This window comes from Stenella coeruleoalba, assembly GCF_951394435.1.
Source record: "Stenella coeruleoalba genome assembly, chromosome: 5".
Classification (NCBI taxonomy): domain Eukaryota; kingdom Metazoa; phylum Chordata; class Mammalia; order Artiodactyla; family Delphinidae; genus Stenella; species Stenella coeruleoalba.
In genome coordinates this window covers 77,221,313-77,248,425 of record NC_137150.1, presented here as the reverse complement: position 1 = coordinate 77,248,425, position 27,113 = coordinate 77,221,313, and the positions used below count along the sequence as shown (strand labels likewise).

The following is a 27,113-nucleotide window of genomic DNA, read 5'->3' as shown; positions in this document are numbered from 1 at the left end:
TTCACCACAACATATCTAGGTGTGGATTTATTCTCATTTATCTTACTCGGTACTTAGAACACACTTTTGATCTGAGGACTTGCGTCTTTTTCCATTTTGAATAGTCACAATCTTTATCTCTTTAAATATTGTTTCTCTACCTTTCCTCGCATTCTCTTCTTCTAGAAAATACTACAGCTTCTCAGACTAACTCCCCTTGACTCTTAACTTGTTCTTCCACACTTTTATTTCTTTCTCCCTCTGTGCAGCACACCAGTCAAGGATCAGGTGGATCAGCACAGACACGGGGGTTCTTCTCACTGTTGAGGGAGCCCCAGACAAAAGGCTCCAGCAGTTTTATGGACACTGGGGAGAGGTGGAAGGGAAGGATGAGGGGAAAGGGCTAAGAGTAGAAATACTGAGTCAGCTGGGGAAAAGTAATTCTCCATGGGGAAAGTGTCTCCAAGGTCCTCCTTCCCTCCTACCATAAGGCAGCTTGAGCAGAAGCATCTGAAGAAGACCTCTGCCCAAGGCCCCAATAAAGAAACTGAGGAACGAAAGTGCCTGGGCTACAAATATAAATATGTGAAAGAGCGTGACTGGCCAGTGACGGGGCCGAGTCCTTGACTGCAACTCCCTTCAGAGACTGCAATGCCTTCTTGGCTGTGCAACAAGAGTGAAGGGGGGAGGTCTTGAGATAGAATGTGCCTGGCATTTTGGAGGAATGGCAAGGAAGCCAGTATGGCTGGGGCAGAGTAAGTGAAGGGAAGAGGTCTGAAAGGTACCAGGGGCCAGATTACATAAGAATTTGTAGGTCATGGGAAGGATTGGGGGTATAGTTCTCAGTGTGATGGGAAAGGATTTGGATATAATTTTCAGAGTGGTGGGAAGTCACCAGAGACTTTCGAACAGGAGGGTTATACCATCTGAGACATATTTTAAAGGATCAATTGGGCTTAAGGAATTAGATTTGTGGGCAAGGGTGGAAGTAGGGAGATCAGTTAGGAGGCAATTGCAACTATCTAATCAAGAGGTAATGGAGTCTTGGCCTAGGGTAGTATCTGCAGATACAGTGAGAAATATTCCAATTCATAATATATCCCAGTGAGGTGGGAGAATTGATGGAGTGGTGGTAGAAGAAAGAATGAAATGAAAAGATAAGAGGTGGTGGTCACAAGGTGAGATGCTTGATATTGAGAGTTTTTATGGGGTGCAGTGGTAACAATAGGGTCTGGGGTCTGGTCCAGGGAAGAAATGGCTGGGGTAGAGTGGGCGACAAGATATTGGAGGAAAGGAGGACAAGAAACTGAGAGGCTAGGCACTGTGCGCAAGAGACCGAAATTGCCTAGGCAAGGGAAGTGATGGAGAAGCCAGGTGCCTAGGAGGAGATGGATACTGGGAGCAGTGGGTAGTGTAATCTGATGGCTTGCACTTAACAGGAGCTGAATTTTTTGGCATGTAATGATGTGTTTTACATTTTACATTTTACATTATATGATGCTCCATATATTTTAATAGATCGTATTTCATATAACATATAGTATAGTTCTATATTTTATAAAATATACACATTATATATCTATAATATATAAATATACATAATTGTATACACATTATATTTATATCTATAGTGGGATCCATGGTGAGCATGAGATCAAAGCAAAGCTAATCTTAACAGAAATACCATATCAGCCATGAAAACTCCTGGAGAACCATCCCTGCCCTAGTCACCATTTAAGGAGTGATGAGAGAAAACTGACCAGGATGTCAGAGGTTGGGAAAGAATAGAGTTTCAGAAGGAGAGATGGCCAACAGTGTGGCATGCGACAGCGTGGTCAGAGATGATGAGGTCTGAAAAATGTTCTGCGTTTGGCAGTGGGGGGAAGCCACTGACAACATCTGCCAGGGAAGTTTCAGCACAGAGGTGGGGACAGAGGCTGGGGGTGGAGGCAGCAATCTCCACTTACTCTTTCAGAGAGTTGACTAGAGTCTGTCATACAGAGTGAAGTAAGTCAGAAAGAGAAACACAAATACCGTATGCTAACACATATATATGCAATCCAAAACAAAAAGGTCATGAAGAACCTAGGGGCAGGATGGGAATGAAGACACAGACCTACTAGAGAATGGACTTGAGGACACGGGGAGGGGGAAGGGTAAACTGGGACAAAGTGAGAGAGTGGCATGGACATATATACACTACCAAATGTAAAACAGATAGCTAGTGGGAAGCAGCCACATAGCACAGGGAGATCAGCATAGAACAGGGAGATCAGCTCAGAACTGGGAGATCAGCTCTGTGCTTTGTGACAACCTAGAGGGGTGGGATAGGGAGGATGGGAGGAAGACGCAAGAGGGAAGAGACATGGGGATGGATGTATATGTATAGCTGATTCACTCTGTTATACAGCAGAAACTAATACACCATTGTAAAGCAATTATACTCCAATAAACATGTTTAAAAAAATAGGAGAAAGAGAAACTAAAAGCAGTAGCAGAGGGTACTGCTGAAGTAAGTGCTGTGAGGAAGGGAGAGGGTGGTGAGCAGGGCGAGCAGCTCAGAGGCCAAGTTAAGTGGAACTACAGACTACCAATTTGTAATGTCACCAGCCTGATCAACTGCATAATTTCCTCCAGGAGTGCTCAAACATTCAGTCATAAGGAACAGATATGCAGATCAAAAGTAGATTGCTCTTGGGATGAAATCTGCACAAAGGGGCAAGTTTATTGAAGTTGCTTGCAAGAGAATGATTGAAAAAATATTCTATCACTGTGCAAACAATATGACCGCCACCAGCCACATGTGGCTATTTAAATTTAAATTAGTTAAAATTAAATAAGATGGAAATTCAGTTTCTCAGTCATACTAGCTACCTATTAAGAGAGTGCTTTTGGAAAGCACTGCATTATAGGGTCTAGACTGGACAGAGCTGAGGTCTTAATAAAGTTGAAGAACAGATGTAGGTAGAATCAAGAGCAAATCTTGGTGGAAAATATCTTGTGGACAGAGATTGGTATATTGAGGTTTAAGATTCTAGGGGCAGAGGTGTTCTTGGTGATAAGGTTTAAGATTATGTCATGGGAAAGGGGCTGCTGAAATAGCCTGTGGATGAAGATCTTTGAAGTGGGAAAGATCAAAGAACTTTGAGGCAAGGGTGTTGGTAAACTCATCCATGCCAAAGTCACCCAATTTGATAGGAATAACTGATTGGAAAGAAAGACCTTGCATCTAATGCCAAAAATCTTCAGTGAGCAAGGAAGTAGTGACAAATGATTAGTAGCTAACAGCAGTGAGGGAGGAGAACACCTCAAAAGGGGAAGAGTGCTGCTCAAGGTCCCTCTGATGTGTGATAAAACAAGCAGCGGCTGGAGGCATGCGACGTTCTTTGGGTTGGGCCAGATTTCAATGAAAGCACAACCCTGGGGGAAACATTTGATGAAGAGGTTGAAGACATAGAGGAGTTTATTACAATGGAATGAGGCTTCCATAGGGCCTAGTAAAGCTCTGGAGGAAGTTTAGTAAAAGAAGGGAAATTCATGAGTACAGATAAGCATAGTAATATGAGGCAGATATGACCCTAGAATACATAAGACATGCATGCGGGGTAGTAGCTGGGGAAGACTGAAGTCCCAGGTGGGGTCAGAGACCTCACAAAGTTAGAAGACTGTAGTTTTTGTCTGACAGCCAAACAGTTTCTTGCTGATGACGTCCTCAAGTATCCTTTGAAAGAAATGTCTTCAGCTGATTAGGGAGGTGTCTAGATGGATTCTTGAGTGCCTAGCTCCTAACATCATCATAGCAACCAGTTTTAACTAGACCCAGACCATTTCTATGACTCAAGTGCTAGGAAAGAGAGAGAATCTCAATGCTTACCCTCCAGGGGAGCCCAGCAAGTCCCGTAGCTGGGTGGCCTAAGGTTTAGGGTCATAACAGGGGAGGCCTGAAGCCACTTAGAAAAAACGGACTTTGAGCTAAGTTTTCCCATATCATCAGAGAGGCAATTAGCATACGTAGCTCTAAGTGATGTCATGGAAGCCAGTGGTTGGCGAGGAACTATGGAGTAAGTTGTGAAATACTTTCAGTTCCACTCAGAATGGACTTCAGCGTGATTTCCACCCCAGGGTGAAGAGAGAGGGTTTGGGGAAGGATGGATGGAAACAAATTTTTCTTGTTCCGTCATCTCTCTATTCCACTCTGGAGGCAGAGATAGAAATACTCTATTGCAGCTTCTCAAACTGGAGATCTGTTAAAAATGCAGATTCTGACTCAGAAGGTCTGGAGTGGGGCCAGGGATTCTGCATCGCCTTGGGGATGCCGATGCCTTTAGAGCACAGACCACACTTTCGGTTGGCAGGTGAGAGGGGAGCAGTTACATGGGTGGAAGAAAAATTCCATATAATCTTTGGGAGAGGGAGCCTGGGTCTTGGACCCCTCTGTGAGTGGAGAGAGTGGGTGGGCAGGAGAAGAGGCTCTGTGAGGCTCTGTAGAGAAGCAACCCTAAGTCAGGAAGACAGAAGAAGCCAAAGGCAAAGTCATTTCCAGGCCAGAGGCACTGCTGAATAATAACATAATGGTGACTGTTAACTGGCAGAATTTTCAACTATGTGTTTGGTTTCCCCACTAGGCCATCTGCTCTATATCATATGGCAAGTTAGTCATAAAACCAGCATGAGTTTCCCCAGAGATAGTTGCTAGAAGCTTTTACAGTAGGTGACACACTTACATTATCATTCAGAGTTTAGCAGAGGAGTAGCAGCACCCCAGGAGTGCCTGATAAGTAGTTACTGAACACAGTAAGACTTCTTTAGGTCCCCCTTTCGCTGTTCCAGGTACCCAGGTAGATTTTCCCGCCTCCCTCCAATATGGGAATGCATTTTGTACAGACTGTACTTTCTGCTTTCAAGAGCTTCACAGGCTTCTAGTGAGCGTAATGCAATAGGCAGTGATTCAAACTTGTGCTGACTCTCACTGATGCCTGGAGTCCCTTCCCATAGAGTTCAAGACCACCCCAGGCACCCACCCCCTTGATTATGGTTCTCACTGGGCCACTCTGCACACAGTTCAATTTCACCAAGTGCATGTCACTGTTATTTCTCTTCTACTCCCTCTTAGAAGAGAACCCTATTGATCAGATCAATTTAATTTCTCCTGCCACCCCTCAAAGAACGCCTCAGATAACTCCTCTCATCTCCCTCACCAACCTGCTTCTCCTTTCCTCCTTAATGTCAACATCCCTTTACTGAAGTCTGGAATGATGAAGCTTTACTTAGAACCCATCCTAACTCCCTCCCCAAGGTGGCGTCTAACTTCATATTAACTAAGAAACAGCATTTCTCCCCTAACCCTGCACTTCTCACTCACCACTACTTAATTTCTTGGCCGGGTCTCAAGTAATTCTGTGATCCAGAATAGGTCCTACAGAAACCCTACAAGCAATCACATTTAAGGAGTGAGGAGACCCAAATCCCTCCACAAACCCCAATATGCCCTCAGGGATGAAAGCATTTCTCTGAACTCTCCCAGCACATTCTCCAGGGGTTGAAAACATTTCCAAAAGCAATGCGTCCTGGGCAGAGCAAGTCTGTGGTACCTGGGGATTCCCCAGTACTCCAAAAGTACATCCTCACCTTCCCATTTATGATTCATTTCCAGCATTTCATTCATGTACCTTAAATGGTCTTCGACCACCACAATCCCAAAACAACCATCAAATCTGCCCAGTTCTCTTTCTGATCTCCGAAAGAGCTTAGAGAGGTCACAGAATAGAGGCCTTGGTTGACCATTTGTGTCATTTCCAAACTGTTTTTACCCTTGGGAGAGCTGGCCATGGGAGCAGCAGTCATGAGGGAAAGTCTATAAAGGGAACTATTTGAATTTCAAAGATATTAGTCACCGTGATCCCCAGCTACCGAGGCATAATGAAAGGAGGGATATCGGAACTCTTTTCACCACAGCAGGCCAAGGAATAAGGGGATAGGGAGGGGAGATAGGGAGCTTTTGGTCATGGTGAAGAAGTAATGGAGCCTGTAACAGCTAGAGTGAAGAGGATCAATATTCAGATTATAGGGAAGTAACCAATGGGTGAATGAGTTGTCTAACTTTGCTGATTTTCTCTGTTCTCGGATTTAAATTCACAGAACCATAGTACTGGAAAGAACCTTAGAACATTTAGTCAACCCCTTCATTAAACAGATAAGGAAACTGAACCTCATAGGCGTTGCAGTTTGCACAAGGCCACCCAGTTAGTTATCAGTAGAGTGAGGACAAAAGCCCCTTCCTTTCTGCACATGCCAATGTGTATGCACAGTTCCAGAGTTTAATATCTACTTCTTCAAGATCATTACTGATAAGATAGCATCTGGGTATTGTATAAAGAGAAATGGAGTCTCTGGTTTTTTTTTTTCTTTCTTTCTTTCTTCCCTTTTGTGCCTCTTTCCCCACTGTCCACCTTTCCTTCTTTTAGGTGCTGCTTCCTTGGAAAGTCAGGCATTTTTCAATGAGACTGGAGACCTGCCATGCCACTTTCCAAACTCGCAAAACCTAAGCCTGGATGACCTGGTGATATTTTGGCAGGACCAGAATAAGTTGGTTCTCTATGAGCTGTACAGAGGCCAAGAGAAACCTCACAATGTTCATCCCAAGTATATAGGCCGCACGAGCTTTGACCAGGACAGTTGGACACTGCGACTCCACAACGTTCAGATCAAGGACAAGGGCTCGTATCAATGTTTCATCCATCATAAAAGACCCCAAGGACTGATGCCCACCTACCACATGAGCTCTGACCTGTCAGTGCTGGGTATGTAGCCAATGGCGCGTTCAGATCCGGGGACTTCTCAGATGAGACTGCAATAGGTGGGGGAGAGGGCCGCCTCGAGAGAGGCAGAGGACAGCCAATTCTGGGAAGCCCGTTTGAAGGGAGTGCGGGGCTTGGGAGGAGGGAACTAAAAGTCCTTCGTACTTTTTATAGTTTACTTCTGAATGATCTGTAAGAATCTGCTTTGGGGACCAGATAGAACTAAGGAAACCAAGGTAATGTGGCTAAGTGAAAACCATGGGTGATTTGGCCCTTGAGTTTATATGAACCATATAGGTCTCAAATCTCTTTTACATTCATTTTCTCCTTTAGTCCAAGAGTTCTCACCCACTAAATCTTTGCCTGGAGCTCCTACCAAGGGTGACAGCTGGCTGATTTGGGATTTCCCTTCGGCCTCCTGGAGGTTGCTTATGACTTGTTTGTGGCCCAACCATAAGCCCAGTAGACAGGAGGGAAATAACCCAAGGCACACAACCCGAAAGCTGACAAAACAGCTCCCTTGTTTTTCCAGGCCTTGAAAAACCTAAATGTCACTACAGACTTTTTAAAATTAAAATACAGTAAAATTATTTTTATTTTGGCGTACAGTTCTATTAATATGAACTTATGTATAGGTTTATATAACCAGCAATATAAACAGGATACAAATCATTTTCAGCACCCTAAAAAAATTTCCCCATGCTATGCCCTTATAGTCATACCCTCTCTATACCCATAACCCCTGTTTTGCAACTTATGGTCTTATCTTTGTGTGAATATCACATAAATGAAGTCACACAGTATGTAACCTTTTACGACCAGCTTCTTTTATTTAACGTAATGACTTTGAGAGTAATCCAAGTTGTTGCACGTATCAAAAATCTGTTCCTTCTTATTACTAAGTAGCATTTTGTTTATCCACTCAACCCATGGAAAGACATTGGGTTGTTTTCAGTTTGGGGCTATTATGAATAGATTTGCTGTAAAAAATCATGCACAAATTTTTTGTGTAAACGTAAGTTTTCATTTCTCTAGAGTAGATACCCAGGTGTGGGATTACTAGGTCCAGATTAATTATTGTTAATGAGGTTTAAAGTAGGTAACACCATGGCAATCTACCTTCCACCGGCCACATCACGTACAAGCAGAGCGCTTAAGGAGTAGTTGGATATAGCAAAACTTGTAACAATATCATGCGAATCACTGAAGTTTTAGAAACAATATACTAAATTATAAATTAGTATGTAGAACCTGCACAGTACCTACTGACTACAGAAGAAGAGCAAGGGATTTGGCTGGCAGAAGGAGCTAGCCCTCCTGTTGCTCAGAGAGCCCCTCCTGTTGCTCAGAGAGCACATCCTTGATTGGGGTCAGCGGGAAGTAAGCATGGTGGCCCCAACTCCATTCCTGAAAAATAAATGTGGGATCATTATGTGGCTCTCACCGTGGGCTGAGGCCCACAATTTAGACACCCTGAGGCCTGCCAGGTGTGCCCCCAGTGAGTTCCCAGGATACCTAGTTATTTGTTGTTCCCTTCTAGATACATCTAAATTTAAACTGATTTCTGTTTTTTTTTGTATCTCTATTCTGCATTCAGCTAACTTCAGTCAACCAGAAATAAATCTAATTCCTAATCAAACAGAAAATTCTAACATCATAAATTTGACCTGCTCATCTACACAAGGTTACCCAGAACCTCAGAGGATGTATATATTGGTAAAAACTAAGAATTCTACTACTGAGTATGACACTGTCATGAAGAAATCTCAAAATAATATCACAGAACTGTACAACATTTCTATCAGCATGTCTTTTTCCATCCCTCCTGAAACAAATGTGAGCATCTTCTGTGTCTTGCAACTTGAGCCAACGAAGACACTGCTTTTCTCACCACCTTGCAATATAGGTAAGCCTGACAGTTTCTTTTATCAGGTATTATACACAGATGGGTAAGGCAGATCATCCAGTGTCCCCTGCTTGCCAGGAAACCTCCAACTGGGCCATTTTCATACTGTTAGGAAAGACCCAGACAGAGGGCTCTTGTTTCATCTGAGTGCTACAAGGTCCAAGAGGCTATGAACCTATGCCGCTCTTGAGGAAGCACGTTCTTAGCCTTGACACTGGCCCAGTCTTTTGGGCTACCTTTAGATAGAAGATTCTGAAGCTTAGGTTAGAAGATGCCAGGATTTCTCCAGGCTAAAATTCTTCCACTCATTAAAACACACACACGCACACATTCATATATACATATAGCACTTGTTATGAGTACAAAACCATTCTAAACATTGTTGGTTTCAGGGGAGAAAACCAAAAGGTATAAGACACGCTCTCTGCCCTTCTAATAGAATCAGAACTCCACAATGGACACACATGGTAAATTGGATTGTAAAAGGACTGAATTAGAATCTAAATTATATCCCATGGAAATATACAACTAAATTTAAAAACAAGAGTGCCTGATAATAAGATTTATAAGCATTCAGAGATAGGCAAGTTCCTTGAGGGTCAGTGAAGGCTTCCTAAAGGACATGGGACCTTATATTACCATAACAGAAATAACTGGGCTTAATAAGTGTGATAAAGAGATGACAGGTACTCAAACTTGTGGTAGCTTCTGAAAAATTCTGAAACAGCATTCAGGCTTGGGAGGTGAGAGGGCCACAATCTATTAGCAGTACCTGCCATGGGCACAGGCAGTGGTGGCCATCAGCACACATGTGTCAAGGAAATATGCAGAAGCAGAAATGCTTGTGGCACGTTGACAGTGTAGTATGGGGGCCAGTCCCACTGGGAAAGGGTTGAAACTAAGCCGTGTACACTAATAGGAGCCTGCCATTTTAAATTCCTGGCTTTGCCCTAGAATACATCCATACTTGAGACCCCACTTTTGAGGAGCAGTAATTGCAAGAGTCTCTCCTGCAATAAAGGCACTCTGTACCCACACTGCCTTCAACACTGCTTGCTCTGATCCTGACCCCTCCCCCCACCCATCTGCCTTCTGTTTGCCTTGGCCCCTCCTCCAACTCTGGCCCCTTGGTTTGCCCCCTCCTAAGGCATCCATCCAGCTCCTTGCTCCATCCTCTGGCTTTAATGCCTCCCCTCTCCTGGTGTTTCATTGTTCAAACATAACTTGGCCTCTTGATGCATTCTTACGGACAGCCCCTGGGGCCAGTCCCCACCAGTCAGCTTAGCTGTACCAGTGGGCCAGTCCCCTGTGCAGGTGCTGATTTCCTTCTGATCAGACACCTCTGACTCTTGACAGTTCAGTAGCTGGCGAGGTCACCCTGTCTGTCCTGGTTGCTTCCACTGTAGCCTCTCTTGGCCTGATAGAAGCCTCTCCCATGCTGTCCTGAAATTTAGCACCTTCTTGGCACTGCCAACATCACCACACATGACACACCCTGGGGCTTTCTGCCATGACTCCCACAGGAGCAGAGCCTCGCCACCACTAGAGCCTCACCGTGGCTCACCTTTCTGCCGTTTCTCAGCCGCTGCCAAAACCTTCCTAGCTGCCGCCATGTTCAGAAATGTTTCAGCTCTAGCTGCCTCAGGAAAATGGGGCTAGATAAGATATAGGTTAGGCCCTGTGTCAAGGAATCTTTTGGGGTATCAAAAGGTAGCAGCCTCCATGTTAACAAGTATTACCCTCCTTCACTGGGATGCCAAACAGGTTCAAGTGAGATTAAACTGGGATAGACTCAAAAAGTGTTGAATGTGGCCTGCAGTACCAACAATTCCTTTTCTTAAGGTCCCAGAAACAGGGCATCGGTCCACAAAATGCCCCTAAGCTAATGGAAGGTCAGCTGGTCCTATTCTCCTGTAATTTGAGATTAACTACCAGACCTCTTCCCATAAATGTCTATAACATGGGCCACTCAGTCCTAATTTTTCCACCCAAAGCCTGTTTCTTAACTTCCCGTAAGTTTAGGAGTCCTTGTGCAAGGAAGTAAGTCCTGACTTCCCAGGAGCTGATTCTGACCCTGATCCTCAGGGCATGAAGACATATCAAAAGTTTTCCAGTAGGAGAGAGAGGCTGAACGCCATGCTTGAGGAAGTCCACCCAGACATCAGGGGAAAGAACAAACAAAGCTGGAGATGGGTGCCTGTAAAGAGGCTGCTATGTTTGTCCGGGTGACAGGTGTCTGGAGCCTGATTTAGAGATGATAGTGGATGGAGGAATTACTATAAGAGAAACGTCAAAACTTGGGGCCCAGGGCTTCCCTGGTGGCGCAGTGGCTGAGAGTCCGCCTGCCGATGCAGGGGACACGGGTTCGTGCCCCGGTCCAGGAAGATCCCACATGCCACGGAGCGGCTGGGCCCGTGAGCCATGGCCGCTGAGCCTGCGCGTCCGGAGGCTGTGCTCCGCAACGGGAGAGGCCACAACAGGGAGAGGCCACAACAATGAGAGGCCCCTGTACCGCAAAAAACAAAACAAAACAAAACAAAACAAAAAACCAAAAAACTTGGGGCCTGACCACATAGGGGGCTGAGGAAGCCGGATGCTGCCCAGATGACTGTACCTTCAGAGCCTCAGTACAGGTACATTACCCAGATTCCAGAACCAAGGGCCAAGGTGACCCTCTTCTAGATCATAGTCATTGTCGTCTCAGTCTGTGGGAAGGGAAGGCAAGGCAGCTCAGTCCAGGCACTTGGTCAGAGTCGCTGGCTTGGTTCTCAGTCAGCTGCCGAGGCCCTGAGACTGGGATTTTCTATGGCCCAAATCAAGTGGATTTCAGGCTGCTCTGGCAGGAGAGCCCTGAGGAGATTCTGGCATGCAAATAAAGAGAAGAGCAGCAATTATAAAGCTTTTATAATCAACCTTCCTGGCTGATTGAAAACTTGGGTTCATTTTTAGATGCAAAGCCACCTGTGCCAAGCCCCCCTGTCCCAGACCACATCCTCTGGATTGCAGCTCTACTTGTAACATTGGTCGTTGTGTGTGGGATGGTGTTCTTTCTAACACTAAAGAAAAGGAAGAAGCCGCAGGCTGGCCCCTCTAAAGAATGTGGTGAGTCAGTGCGTGTCCTCTGCAGATTGCCACTTTGCAGCTAACTTCCCAATCAGCTGCCTTCTGGAGCTCGTTGGCTGAGCCCAGGCTGGCAAAAAGTCAGCAGGTGTTTGGAGGAAAAGGTTCCCTCAGGGTTTCAAGCCCATATGGACTCAGCAGCTGATAAGGTTGCCTGGATTTCCAGGAAAGGCAACACTTCTAACCTAAGGTTTACAAATGTACTTCTGGTTTCCAAACAAAGCTGATGATTCCTTGCCTTACCTACTTTATTTCATGAGGTTACTGTGAGAATTCAATGAAGTAAAATGGTGAAAACACTTCTAAATGTTCACGATTATGGACCTGATGATGTTCAAGCAGGAATGTTTGGTGGGAGAAGGGGAGGATTAGGTGACGATAAGATTTGCCTTCTCATCTCTAAGAGTCTCGGTTTACCGAGAAGTAAGTTAGATGAACTATTCCCCACTGACTTTAAAAAATAATATTAACTCATATGGATTACCAAGTAGTACATATCCATTACCAAATATACTGAAAATAAAAATCACCTACAGTTCTACTAGTAAGAAAAAATGATTATGCTGACTTTTTAGTGTATAACTTCCAGATTTTTCTATGTATTAACCCGTTATTTTTCCATAAGTGGGACAGTATTATGAGGACTGTTTTTCACAATTTGAATAATATAACAGGTACTGTTTTCTAACTTTTTTATACTAAATGTTGGAAGAATATTTTCAGTGTCACTAAGTATTATCCTACAGCATCATTTAAAATGGCTGCAAGATACTCCGTTATGTGGATACACCTTGATTTATTTAACCAAGTCCATATTGTGGGACAGTTGGGTTGTTCCCATAGTTTTGCTATTTTAAACAGCACTGCATTGAGCTGCCTCCCTGCTGACTTCTGTTGTAAAAATGCCCTGTGTTTAATGGGGGGCAAAGTGGTCCCTGACTTTATAAGAATCCCATGCCTGTTTGTGGTTTGGGCTGGTTTGGATGAAGTTGTAAGATAAGCTTGGACTTTATCTCAGTAACTGCCTCCAGTAAAAGTTTGGTTGGTGCTAATAATTAAGGTAAAACCTTCTTACTCGCTTATGGTAAAAAGCACAAGATGAGTAAGGCTTCTGGTCAGCATCTTAAGATTTCAGGGTACTGATTTTAAGATCCATCTAGAAAATAGACGGATGACATTAGCAGTCATTCATTTCATCCAGCTGTATTCCAAAAACAAGAAATTTAGGAGTGCTAATCCAGTTTCAATACATTAACACAAAGGTTATAGCAGAGCCGTTCAAACTGCCAAAGTACAGGGTATACCGAGAGATTTCTATGATACAAAAGTGTAAAATTCACAGTGCAGGGTCAGATGTACAGATATATCATGCTTGTCCAGGCTTTGACTTTTCAAAGTGAGCGTTTTGAACTTCTCTTTCTGTCAATCTCATTGCCATTTAGAATTAGCTAAATGTGCAGAAGCAACCTTCTGCTTGGAAATAAGCTGTCTCCTAAATTTGGTTTTGCATTGGAATGATTAGCTTACAAACGAAACAAAGAAAAGGGATGGAGAAAAGCCAAGTAAAATGTTTCTTCCCCTAAAAAAGCAATCAGAAAAATTCAGGAGACTAGATAAAGGGAGTTAAAGAGGATGTGTCTGTACACATGAGAGAGTTGTAAGGGTGTCTGTTGCATTTGAGATGGTCAAATTGAGCTACGAGTATTAAAAGGCAGAAGACCACAAGAGAGCATAGTACATATACGACCCCCTCAAGAATGTGATAAAGAATATTGGTAGATAAAAGTTGTTTGGTCTGGGGCTTCCCTGGTGGCGCAGTGGTTGAGAGTCCACCTGCCGATGCAGGGGACACGGGTTCGTGCCCCGGTCCGGGAAGATCCCACATGCTGCGGAGCGGCTGGGATCTTGCGTGAGCCATGGCTGCTAAGCCTGCGCCTCCGGAGCCTGTGCTCCGCCACGGGAGAGGCCACAACAGTGAGAGGCCCACGTACCGCAAAAAAAAAAAAAAAAAGTTGTTTGGTCAGATAGTCACATGTGCCAGTAAGTTTGGTCAAAGAGAAGAGCCTTGATATTACTGGAGGAGGGAGATGTACCAAGTAACCATGCCACGTAGATATGAGATGTTTGTAAAACTGGGTTTTGTAACTTTAGCAATGTCTGCACTTGTTTGTGGATACCCCTGGCATTGGCTGTACGATAGGCAGAATAATGCCACCAACAAGATATCCACCTCATATACCCCAGAATCTGTAACATGTTATCCTACATGGCAAAAAGGACTTTTCATACGTGATTAAATACTGAGTTTAAAATGATGGGTTTATCCTGGATTATCCAAGTAGACCCAATCTAATCACATGAGTCACAGAATCTTTCCCACCTGGATTAGAAAGAGGAAATGGAAGGAGGAGAGATCCAAAGCTTGAGACAGGCTCAACGCACCACTGCTGACCTTGAAGATGGAGGAAGGGGCCGTAAGCCAAGAAATGTGGGTGGCCTCTAGAAACTGGAAATAGCCCCCAGCTGAAAGCCAGCAAGGAAATGGGGATCTCAGTCCACAAGGAACTAAATTCTGCCAGTAGACAAACATGGAAACAGTCATGACCCATCCACAGAGACACAAGCTTACTGATGAGTAGAAATTTTTCCAACAGTGCAGCTTCCTCTTAATCCAATATTAATCCTTTTCTCAGAGGAGACAGCCCTCCAACTAACTAACCTGGTGTCAAAAGTCCTTTCCAGTGATTGTTCAGTAGTTACAGTTTTTCTATTCCTCAACCGTACATATTTACCCTGTTTAGGCTGTTAAATGAATAAAAGGGAAATGCCATGGTTGTTCTAGCTGGTTTCTAATCTCTCTTCTCCTTTTTTGTTTTGTCAAATAGGGCAGTTAAAGCATGAGAAATTGTAACCTTCAATTACTGTCTTTTCCCAATCAGAAGTTACCCTCTCAGCTTACCCATTGGGGAGAAAGACTAAAATAGCTCCTCCTGAAGTTTTACTTCCTCATTTGGTTCTTGTCTAACTAAAATCTGTATTGTAATAGTGCCTAGCAACCTACAATTTTTACAACTTGCCTCCCTCCTCCAAATTTGGAAGAGTCTCAGCTCTTTCAGGAATGATTTCTTAAAGGGCAAATGCCTTTTCCAAAATAAATTATTTTTAACCACCATTTAAACAGAAAGTTTCACAGGGCTGAAAAACTGAAACCAGGTGATACCATCGTATCTACTCTTCAAAATGCTAAATTTGTAATCAAATCCAAAAGTTTAGAAGCTGTCTTTTTATTGTCTGCTTTCATTTTAAAAAAGAAGCTTTTTTAAAAAAAAAAAACAGTGGTGATTTTGTCATGAGTATGAAAGGATAATATTATTTGTGTTGGTGTACAGCCATCCCGAAATACTGTATTCACTATAAGCACCATTATTTTTAAGAGGAACTTTGACAAAAATAGAATGTAATTAGATTTACAAAGTATCTGGAAGATCAGTCAAATATACAACGGAATATTACTCAGCCATAAAAAGAAACGAAATTGAGCTATTTGTAATGAGGTGGATGGACCTCGAGTCTGTCATACAGAGTGAAGTAAGTCAGAAAGAGAAAAACAAATACCGTATGCTAACACATATATATGGAATCTAAAAAGAAATGGTACTGATGAACCTAGTGGCAGGGCAGGAATATGGACGCAGACATAGAGAATGGACTTGAGGACATGGCAGGTGGGGTGGGGGAAGCTGGGGCGAAGTGAGAGTAGCATTGACATATATACACTACCAAATGTAAAATAGATAGCTAGTGGGAAGCAGCCGCATAGCACAGGGAGATCAGCTCGGTGCTTTACAATGACCAAGAGGGGTGGGATAGGGAGTGTGGGCGGGAGGCTCAAGAGGGAGGCGATATGGGGATATATATACATGTATATGGCTGATTCACTTTGTTGTACAACAGAAACGAATACAGCATTGTAAAGTGATTTTACTCCAATAAAGATGTATTTTAAAAAAGAAAGAAATATCTGAAATAACTCAGAATGCTCAGCCAGGGGGGGAAAAAAAAGCCTTGGGGAGGACACAAGTGCTGCCTTTAAATATCTAAAAACTGCCATAGGGTGCAAAGATTACTTAACTGAGGCTCTAAAGGGTATCTCGATGAAGGTTATAAGAAGGTAGAAGGAAATAAGAGACTTTTCTAACAGTTAAAGCTCTTTTAAAATTATATAGAAGACACAGACTTTTCCTTCCTCCCATTAAGGCTTAACTGCTACAGGAATTGCCCTCCTGCCGTAAACAACTAGAATCAGACAAAATATATGCAACAACTGTTTTCAGATATTGGACAACAGGCTACAGAAAACTATAGTCCCTGAGAGAAGGGAAAAGATAAGGTGAGCCCTATGATTTTCCACAACTTACTGCCTGGAGTTGGTTTCTAGGCTGCTCTGAAGGCAGGGGGAGCCCTAATACCAAAACTAGAAAAAGACATTACAAGAAAAGAAAACTACACATATCCCTTGTGAACATAGATGCCAAAATGCTCAACAAAATTAGCAACTGAAATCTAGCAATGTATTAAAAGTATTATACATCATGATTAAGTGGGGTTTATTCCAGGAATATAAGGTAAGTTTAACATCCAAATACCAAGCAATAAAACTCACCTATTGACAGACTGAAAAGAGAAATCATGTGGATACAGAATACGTGTCAATGGATACAGAAAAAGCATTTGGCAAAATTAATACCCACTCATAATTTTTAAAAAGAAAGATAAACGCTCATAAAAGTAGGAATACAAAAGAACTTCTTCAACTTGGCAAAGAACAGCTACTAAAATCCTTTAGTTAGCATCATAGTTAATGATAAAAGACTGATTGCTTTCACCTAAGATCAGGAATAAGGCAAGGATGTCACTCTCACTGCTTCTATTCAACCTTGTACTGGAGGTCCTAGCCAGTGCCACAACTCTAGAAAAAGAAATAAAAGGCATACATATTGGAAAGAAAGAAGTAAAACTGCCTTATTTTGCAGATGACATGATCATGTTTGTAGAAAAGCCTAAGGAATCCATTAAAAGCTATTACAACTGATTTAGTGTAGCAAAGTATCAGGATACAAGGTCAATACACAAAATCTATTGTTTCTCTACATACTAACAACAAACAATTGTACACTGAATTTTTTAATACCATTTACAGTAGCATCAAGTAATATTAAAGGCTTTGGAATTAATTTTTAAAAACAAGTGCAAGACCTGTATGTATACTGAAAACTAAAAAACATGACTACTGACAGAAGTTAAAGTAGACCTAAATAAATGGAGAGTTATGCTGTGTCCATGGTTTAGAAGACTAGCTATTAAGATACCAGTTCTCCCAAACTGATCTTTGGTTTCAATGCACTATCAATCAAAATCCTGGCAGGCTCCTTAGTGGACATTAAAAAGTTTATTCTAAAAGTTATGTGGAAATGCAAAGGATCTACAATTGCCAAAACAATTCTGAAACATGGCAACAAAGATGGAGGACTTATACTACCTAATTTCAAGATTTATTATATAGCTATAGTAGTCAAGGTGTGACACTGGTGAAAGGACAGACATATCGACCAATGGAACAAAATGGAGAGTCAAAAAATATGATTTTGTCAACTGATTTTGACAAAAGTGCCAAGTTAATTCCATGCAGAAAGGATAGTCTTCAACAAATGGTATTGGGTCAGTTAGATATCCACATGGGAAAGTATGAACCTAGACACCCCAAAAAATAACTTGAAGTGGATCATAAACCTAAAATAAGAGCTAAAATTAAAAACTTTTGAAAGAAAACATAGAAGAAAAGTTTTGTGAGCTTAGGTTAGGCAAATCTCAGATAGGACATGGTAAGCATAAACTGTATTATAAAAAGATAAGATTGATACACTGAACTTCATCAAAATTAAAAATGTTTGCCCTTTGACTTTAAGAAAATGAAAAGTCAAGACACAGACTGGGACAAAATGCTTGCAAAATATAAATATAATAAAGGACTTATAACCAGAATACATACTTATATAATACTACTCAGTAATGAGAAGACAATCCATGTAACAAAAGGCAGAAAGTAAAAGACTTGAATAGATAGTTCACATAAAAATATACACAAATGGCCCATAAGCACAGTTACACAGTCATAACACCATTAGTCGTTGGGGAAATACAAATTCAAACCATAATGAGATACCACCCCATACCCACTAACATGGCTAAAATTAAAAGGACTGATAAATATCAGATGTTGGAGAGGATGTGAAGCAACTGAAATTCTTATGCTCTACTATACAACTCAGCAATCCTTGATATTTACCCATGAGAAATAAAGACATATGTCTTCACAGACACACACACACACACAAATGTCCATAGCAGCTTTCTTCATAATACTGAAAATCTGGCATCCTGAATTTTTGCAGTTGGTGAATGGATAAACAAATGGTGCTATATACATACAGTGAAATACTGCTGAGCTATAGAAAGGAATGGACTACTGGTAACATGAAACAACATGAATGAATTTCAAAAGCATTGCGCTACATGAAAGACACTAGGCACGAAAAGACTATACATTACATGAAATCCTAGAAAAAGCAAAACTACTGTGGCATTAAGCAGATCCGTGGTTACAGGGGATGGGGTGGGGGGAAGGAATTGATTGAAAAGGGGCTGGAGGGAACTCGTTGGGCTTATATAAATGTTCTATATCTTGGTTGTGGTGGTAGTTACATGACTGCATACATTTGTTAAACTCATCAAAATCTGTATGGAAAATGATTGGATTTTACTGTGTATTTTACCTCAATAAAACTGATTATTTTTAAACACACACACACATGCACACACAAAGAGAACTGCCAAAGACAGGAAGTGTTCAAAACCATCAGGGGTGTTGTTGAAAGGATTGCTGCAGTCCCTAAATTCCTCCATGGACCCTGGGTTAACAACCCCTGCTATAAGGCGCAGAGCGGGACAACAGCACGGTCATAACAGTCAGCATAGAGGAATTTTCACCCAAAGTTGCATCAGTAGTAAGTCCATGCCAGTAGGAACTCAGGCTTTGGGAGGTCTAGCCCACTAGAAATTTCCCACTTGAACCTCTCCATGCAACCTTGTGTATTATTTGGTAGCGCCAGCTGGCTAACCCATTTAGTCACCAACATCTGCAAGATTTCCTTTTCCTCCTCCTTCTAAACCTTACTTTCAGAAAAGGATTGGAAACTTTTTTCCCCATCACTAAATGATTGCTAAAACTAAATGTATTATACCTCCCAGTAGTATTTTTAGTTTAGTAAAGAATAGAGCTGTAAGTAAAACCTATTCCCAACATTAGAACTTAAGGTACAATGAACAAAAGAAGGCATTTACTTTTTGGATGAAGGAAGCTCCTTCTCAGTCCCCATGAAATTTCATCAAGGAACCATCTATTCCACATATATGGCAACAATGATTTCTCTCTGAGTCCTAGGACTTAGGAGCCTCTTCAAACTTTCCCTCTTTTAGTATTTATGGGCAATACATTTTCTGAAGTTGTTTTTGTCTCTTTCAGAAACCATCAAACTGGAGGGGACAGAGAGTGAACAGACTGAGAAAAGGTGAGTCCTGACCCTACAACATTGTTGAAAGAGGTACAATCCCCAGAGAGTCTATAATTTAACTAGGCTTGGTCTGAGGCATGCTGGGATCTCAGCATACATGAACTAATGGAGAGGAAAAGGAAAGTGAGACTAGTTAGGACTTGGAGGGAAATGCCCTAGCTATAAATGGATGGCAGTGTGCCCTATGCACAATGCCCAAGGGTCATGGCAAGTTCAGTTGTGGTCAAGTAAAAAATTAATACCAAAAGGGTCTGATGTGGTGAGCATGGGCTGCATCTTATTCAACATGGTAACTGCAGTACCTGGCACAGTGCCTGGGTGTCCTATATGTGTGGAATGAATAAATAAATAAGTGAGGAGTGATAATATGTACCCTCTAGCCTCAGTGTCTTTGCATCTGCTGTGCCCTGTGCTTGGAATGTTCTTTGCCACTTCTTCACCTCATTCTTCAGATCCTGACTCAAGTTGCACTTTCTTAAAAACCCTTCCCAAACTAGATTGTGTCAGCCTGTTATAGTATCATGTGGATTTCTGTGTTTTTTCTTCATAACACCAGGTTATACTTATATACTGGTGTAATTATATTATTAAACTCTATAAACTTAACTAAATCAAACTTTATAGAGGGCAGGGAACATATCATCGAAGCTCATCATTGTGCTGCCAGAACCTAGCACAGTGCCTGGCATATAGTAGGTGCTCAATAAATTTTTTAAACTGTAAAACTGCAGCAGCAGATATGTTTGGATCTATAGAAAGTAGCCTTTTAATAATACTAACAGTTTTCAGTAGTTGTAATTTTCATGGTGAATACTGGTTGAAAGATGATAGCACTTATAGAATTTACACTCTAATGGTTTGATAAGTATATAACATGTTGAAAAGGAGTTTTGTGGAAAAGTAAACATTATGCTGGGCTTTAGTTTCTCTTACGTTTGCTTTCAGCTGAGCAATAATTTGTTTGTTTGATTTGTACTTATTTTTCATTTATTTGGCTTTCTTTCTAGATCCTTTACCTAATCAAATTCAAATAAGAACAGCACTTAAGTAACCCTAAATATGGCATAGGGAGAAGTGTGTATACCCTTTTCTTTATATTTTCCTTTGTTCACATACGAGGGCTGTGGAAGGCAAAATTTGGTGAGGTGCTTTTTTTCTTTAAGAGTTCAAGTTTTCAGATTGTTTTAAAAAATTCAATTTATTTAAACTAAAAAAAAATTTACCCATTTCTCCCACCTGCTTACCCCCCCCCCCCACCTCTGGCAACCATCAATCTGTTCTCTGTATCTATAAACTGATTTTTTAAAGTTATTATTATTCATTTATTTTTAGATTCCACATATAAGTGAAATAATATAGTATTTTTCTTTCTCTGTCTGACTTATTTCACTTAGCATAATACCCTCGAGGTCCATCCATGTTGTCACAAATGGCAAGATTTCATTCTTTTTTATGGTCTACTGTATGTGTGTGTATGTGTGTGTGTATCACAATTTCTTTATCCATTCATGCATCAGTGAACACTCAGGTTGTTTCCATATCTTGGCTATAAAAATAAATATTTGTTGAAAGAATGAATGTATGCACGAAGGAATACACAAAGATTCCTGGTGATCCATCCTTTCACAGCATGATGCAATCAGATTGTCTGTACCTCCACCCACCCTGAGAAACTGGACTCTCAAGAATATCAAGGCTCTGGTCACACAGTCATGGGGTCAAAGCAACCCTAAGTCAAAAACCTGGTCACAGGTCTTCCCTGGTGGCGCAGTGGTTAAGAATCCGCCTGCCAATGCAGGGAACACGGGTTTGAGCCCTGGTCCGGGAAGATCCCACATGCCGCAGAGCAACTAAGCCCGTGTGCCACAACTACTGAAACCTGCACGCCTAGAGCCTGCGCTGTGCAACGAGAAGCCACCGCAATGAGAAGCCCACGCATCTCAACGAAGAGTAGCCCCTGCACACCGCAACTAGAGAAAGCCTGCACGCAGCAACGAAGACCCAATGCAGCCAAAAATAAATTAATTAATAAAAAAAAACCTGGTCACAGAGACACAAGTCATGATCCCAGGGTGCACAGCTCCCAGTGTGCCTAGCACTTATCTGGATACACCAGTCGCTGTGAGTCTCGGAATCCAGGATGGTGAGCCCAGGTGCTGAGATCTTGCCTGCCCTGTCAGACTTAGTTCAGAAGTGGTCCGGAAGAGCTGCGGAGGGAAGGCAGCAGAGAATCAGCATAGGGCAGGGGCAGGCCCAGACAAAAATCAAAGATAGTAATTTAGGAAGTATGGACAGTACATCTCCACCTCTCTTCAGTAGTTTATTTCTCCTCATTGCTATTGCAATGTCCCCTTATATTCTGCCCTATCACTGAAATCTAGAAAGAGAAAGTGGCTCTACTGTGAAATCTCACTGAATTCTTTTCTCTGTTTTTCCAGAGTAGAACTCCAAGAACCTGAAAGATCTGATGAAGCCCAGTGTGATATTAACATTTCAGAGACAGCCTCAGGCGACAAAAGTGCTCCGCATTTTTAATTAAAGAGTAAATGCCATACGACTATCCGGTTTTTATATGCTTTTCTTTTCAAGTTTTGACTGACCTTTTTCTTGTCTCTCTAAGCCTTCCCAGAAGGCAAGAAAATATTACTATTAATAATAGAGGGGGCTTCACGATTCCCTCTAAGTGAAATAGCCTCCCTACAATGCCAGCTCTGCTCTCTATGCCAGGAGCAGATTTTAACTGTTTCTTTTCATTTCAGAGCACACTTGTGGGTCAAGCCCACCTAACTGGTTCCTGGCTCAGGAATCCTGTGTAAGACTAACACCTCCTGTTTCAGATTCAGTCTCTTTTCTTAATGTTATACATTGTGTTTTATGTAAAACTCCCAATTCCTGGAATTGTGGCTTTTATCTACTCTGAATCTCAGGTAGTGCCTCATTCCATCTTGTATACCTGTGACTGAACAACTACCTTTTCAGTCCGGCTGGGAGTTATGTATTTTATGGCCTTATAGTGTTAATATTAATATTTTGAAGTATAAAGAAATATGTACTATAATAATGTAATTACTGAGAAAAGTCCACCCTCTGCTAAGGAGTTCCTGTCCCTCTGTGAGGGTAAGGAAAGTGGTGGCCCAGTGTGCTGACAACAATGAGCAGACCAACTCAAAACCTGGGAAATTAGAGACAGAGAAGGAACCAGTCCTGCAGCCATTACCATCTGGGCTGTTGCTAATGTTGAGGAGGATCCACCTGCCCAAGAAGCTACTGCCGAGCCTTAGCAAAGAGTGCTGGATACAGCAGGAGAGTGCTGTGCACCATAAACCCTGCTGCTCTTCTCAGAGAAAATGACTGAGACGATGGCCTGGGGCAACTGTTCAAGAGCGAAGAGAGAGAGATCGCAATACTCAAAACAGGAAAGAAAATGAAAGATCTTGACCAACAGAAATACACATGAATGTTCAGTCTGTCCAGTCCTTCGACAAGCCATAGGAAGAGCAACAGATGGACAGTCTGTCCAAATGGACTTAAGGCCGACTGCAGTTTCCTTGGAGGTTGGGGAGGGGTTTTGATGATAGCCAGGTTGTTGTGATGTTTCATCTGGCTGGAAGCAGAGCTGGCGGGGGAGAGCTATCATCTTAATAATGGGGTGAATGGAAGGAGGCTTAGGGCTCTTTCAATGAATGGCTGAGAGAGAAGGAGCTGGGGCAGAATTAAAAGGACCAGAATACAAATTGCCCAGAGGCTGACTTAGCCTGCAGATGTCCTAAGGAGGTGATGGTTGGCCCGGAGCAGGGCTAGCAAACTTGTGTCTGAGGACTGTCTATGCGTCATTCTCAATGACAGGAAACCTGGGCGCAAGAGAGGGATATATTAGCCCTGTAGAAATGAGTTAGGAGACTCTGGCTCTAAGGCAGCATCACTAAGGGATGGAGAAGCCTCAGTCCAAACCTAAAGAGAACTTTGGGAAAGCCCCAGAAATAACAGTTCTTCTTATTCTACATAAAGGACCCTAAAGGGTTATAGATGGCTATGCTAGCCATGCTGGTACTTGTAATAGTACCATTTGTGTGCTCTGCCCTGCCCTTGCCTTCATTAGGCTCTAAGCATCTTGCTGTTTTGTAACATGTTTTTTAATTTACTTTTTATTTTATATTGGAGTATAGTTGATTAACAATGTTGGGATAGTGTCAGGTGTATAGCAAAGTGATTCAGTTATACATATACGTGTATCTATTCTTATACAGAGCAGTTCTCAATAAATTTCTATTAAAATAATGTAAAAGTCTGAATTTTCTTCTTCTATTTTAACAGTACTTATAGTCTGATATTACTCCCTCTATCCTCCTAATGTATGTCCTTCCTCTTAACAGCTCTAAGGTAGCCCCATTCTCCAGTCACCTAGCTAAAAGCCTCTGACTCACCCTAAACCCTCTCCTCTTCCCTTTCCTCTGTGTCTCATATGATTCTATGTTTATCTAGTTACTGAGACATATGTCAGGTAAGGGATGTTGTTTCTCTGGATAACTAGGAAATCTGAAGTTAAGGAAGGGATTCTTGCTTTTCAGTTTGTAATGTTTTATTCCATGTAATGTGTGCTTGCATGTACGTTAAACAAAAGCTTAGTATAAAAATTTATTCATTGAAAATACTTTGATTATAAAATAAATGCATGTAATTGTATATTTGAAAGTTGCTAAGAGTGTACATCTTAAAAGTTCTCATCACAAGAAGAAAAATTCGTAATTATGTGTAGTGATGGATGTTAACTTATTGTGGTGATCATTTCATACTATACACTATATCAAATCATTATGTTGTACACCTGAAAGTAATACAATGTTATATGTCAACTATATCTCAATTAAAAATAAATAAATACATGGCATGTGAGAAGAGTCATTATGGAAATTATGGAAATTACAGAAAAAAGAAAACTGTCCAGGCTCTGTGAGGGCAGGAATGTGTCTAATTTCTTCACCAGTGGATCCCAGGCACCTAAGGTAGTACTTCAAAACTATTTGTTTAAAAAGGACTTCCCTGGTGGCACAGTGGTTAAGAATCCGCCTGCCAATGCAGGGGACATGGGTTTGATCCCTGGTCCAGGAAGATCCCACATGCTGTGGAGCAACTAAGCCCACGTGCCATAACTACTGAGCCTGTGCACCACAACTACTGAAGCCCGCGTGCCCTAGAGCCCGTGCACCACAACTACTGAGCCCATGTGCTGCAACTACTGAAGCCCATGGACTCTAGGGCCCGCGTGCTGCAACTACTGAAGCCCGTGTGCCTAAAGCCTGTGCTCTGCAATAAGAGAAGCCACCGCAATGAGAAGCCCGCGCACCACAACAAAGAGTAGCCCCTGCTCGCTGCTACTAGAGAAAGCCTGCATGCAGCAATGAAGACCCAATGCAGCCCAAAAATAAAATTTAAATTAAAAAAATGAATAAATTAAAAAATAAAGATTGAATAAAACACTAACATGTCCTCTGGTGAAAACATCCATTCTTTGTACACTAAATTCTCTAGGCCTTTTGTGTTCCAAGTCTGAGAGGAAGAACCCCAAGAAAGGTGAAAAGTGAAACAGTACTAGCTAATATTACTGGTGTTTATTTTGTACCAGGCATTCTTATAAACCTTTACACTCACTATCCCATCTAATCCTTACAACAACCCTGTGATGAAGGTACTGGGCCATTATGCCCATTTTGCTGATGAGGAAACATAGGCACAGAGAAGTCAAAGTGATTTACCCAAGGTCATTAACTTAGTAAGTGACAGAGCTGGGGAAAATTTTGTGAATCATCATCCCTTCCACCTCTTTATTTCCCAGCCTTGTGCTTTCTGGCCATGGAAGAGGCCGCATCTTGGTTGGTTACAGGTTGAGTGCCTACACTCCATCTTACACTACACTACCTCAGCCTTCCAAGGTGGTGCCTCCAGAAGTCCCATCACTGAGTTTTCCAGAAGCCATTGCATCATCTCATAAGTCCAGAAGCTGTGGATGATAAGGCACATGATATGACCAATGAATGTTTTTGGTCAGAGAAAACGTGAGCTACGGTTGCCGACTCTTAACTCCTTCCCCTTATTATACTTTTGCAATCCACCCTCCTCCCTCTGCCATTCTGAAGCCAGTTTCATCTACTCAGTGTCCTCACATTTGTGAACCCAGGCTAGGAAGCAAGGAGTCATCTCTGACCACTGCCCTCTGACCTTTCCTTTGGCGCCCACTGCCCACCCCCACCCTCCTGCCACATCTGGTCATCACCAGGCCAGGCAAAGATTCCTCCAGCTTTAGCATCCACCCACTTTTTTCTCATTCAAGCCCGTATTTCCTCGTTCCAAGAACATGACAATCACCAACCAAATAATCCCAGTCTACTGTCTCTCTTACCCTGCATTTTGTCCAAAACATCAAAAGGAATAAGGAGATAAATAGTGAAATGAAGGTCTTCCTCACATTCCTTTTCCCTAGCCATGAAGAGGCAGCACTGATCTCCAGCTTCTTATGCATCTTTCTATAGATACACTATGCCTCTAGGTAAGTGTGCATGTGTGTTTAACGTGTGTATACATATATACACACATATATAGTATGTGTATACATATACATACATACACATACATTTATATGTGGGTGTGTGTTTGTGTGTATGTTTTCCCCTTATTCAGGCAGATTTGCTTTTACTCTATACCTAAGCAACCAAAAGAGCCTAAACTAAGGATCTTGCAAAGATAATTAAGAGAGATACCAGTCTTTAGTATGACCCTTCAAATTAAAAACGTACTTCTTTCATGTGTCAGTTTTCAGTCTCACCCATATGCCAGAATTATTATGGATCTTATAAAAGTGAGGTTCCATTGGCTTTCACCATGGCTACCTGTTCACACCAGGAGAAAAAATACATATAGATACAGAGTCCTGCAGTGTCTTTAGACACAAATTTCCGAACCTGTTCCAATCTGAACAAGCTAGATCCTAGGTCTGGTGAACAAATTCTGCACTGGATCTCCTGTTTCCTGCATTTCATGTATTTGTCTTTATTTACTCAATCACTTTGGTTGTACATACATATCCACCAGTAATTTTCTGAGAAAGGTATGTAGAGATTAAATTTAATGAGATTTTGTGTATCTGAAAATGTATTTATCCTACTCTCACTTAATCATTTGGCTCAATAGAGAATTTTGGACTAGAAATCATTTCCATTGTCTCTAGCTTCCAGTGTTGCCCTTGAAAAATCGGTAGGTATTCTGATTCCTTATCTTTATGTGGAAGTTTTTAGGATCTTCTCTTACCTCCAGTGTTCTTAAATTTTGTAATGAAATACCTATTCACCCACTGTTATTAGCACTGAGGTGGCCTTTTCTATCTGGAAACTCATGTCCTTCACTCCAGGAAAATGTTCTTGAATTGTTTTATTGATTATTTTTCCCTCTGTTTCTCTCATCTCTCATTCTAGATTATTGGCTTCCAGTGTTGTACCTCCTAGAATGATCCTCCTATTTTCTTATCTTTCTCTCCTCTTCTCTGTATTTTTGTCTTTGTTCTATTTCTTAAAGGTTTTCACAACTTAATTTTCCAATCTGTCTGTTGTATTTTTTAATTTCTGCTATCATGTTTTCACGTCCAAGAGCTCTTTTTTGTTCTCTGAATACTTCTTTATTCTTCAAGGA

The 27,113-nt window shown here is 41.8% G+C and overlaps 1 protein-coding gene across 5 annotated transcripts in view; it reads left to right on the top strand.

Moving 5' to 3' along the window:
* CD86 (CD86 molecule) overlaps positions 1–24,423 on the top strand; it is a gene marked incomplete at its 5' end in the record, with an annotated part of 62,356 nt that extends 37,933 nt beyond the window's left edge. For 4 of the 5 annotated variants that reach the window (XM_079922020.1, XM_079922019.1, XM_079922021.1 and 1 more), the window contains 5 exons: positions 6,444–6,779; positions 8,374–8,682; positions 11,632–11,784; positions 19,385–19,430; positions 21,872–24,423. In XM_079922020.1, coding sequence (XP_079778146.1) covers positions 6,444–6,779; positions 8,374–8,682; positions 11,632–11,784; positions 19,385–19,430; positions 21,872–21,968 — 941 coding nt within the window. In that variant the 3' untranslated portion in view covers positions 21,969–24,423. The remainder of the gene's footprint in view (positions 1–6,443; positions 6,780–8,373; positions 8,683–11,631; positions 11,785–19,384; positions 19,431–21,871) is intronic. The other variant, XM_079922022.1, reaches the window with a different exon arrangement.
* Between the last annotated feature and the right edge of the window lie 2,690 nt (positions 24,424–27,113).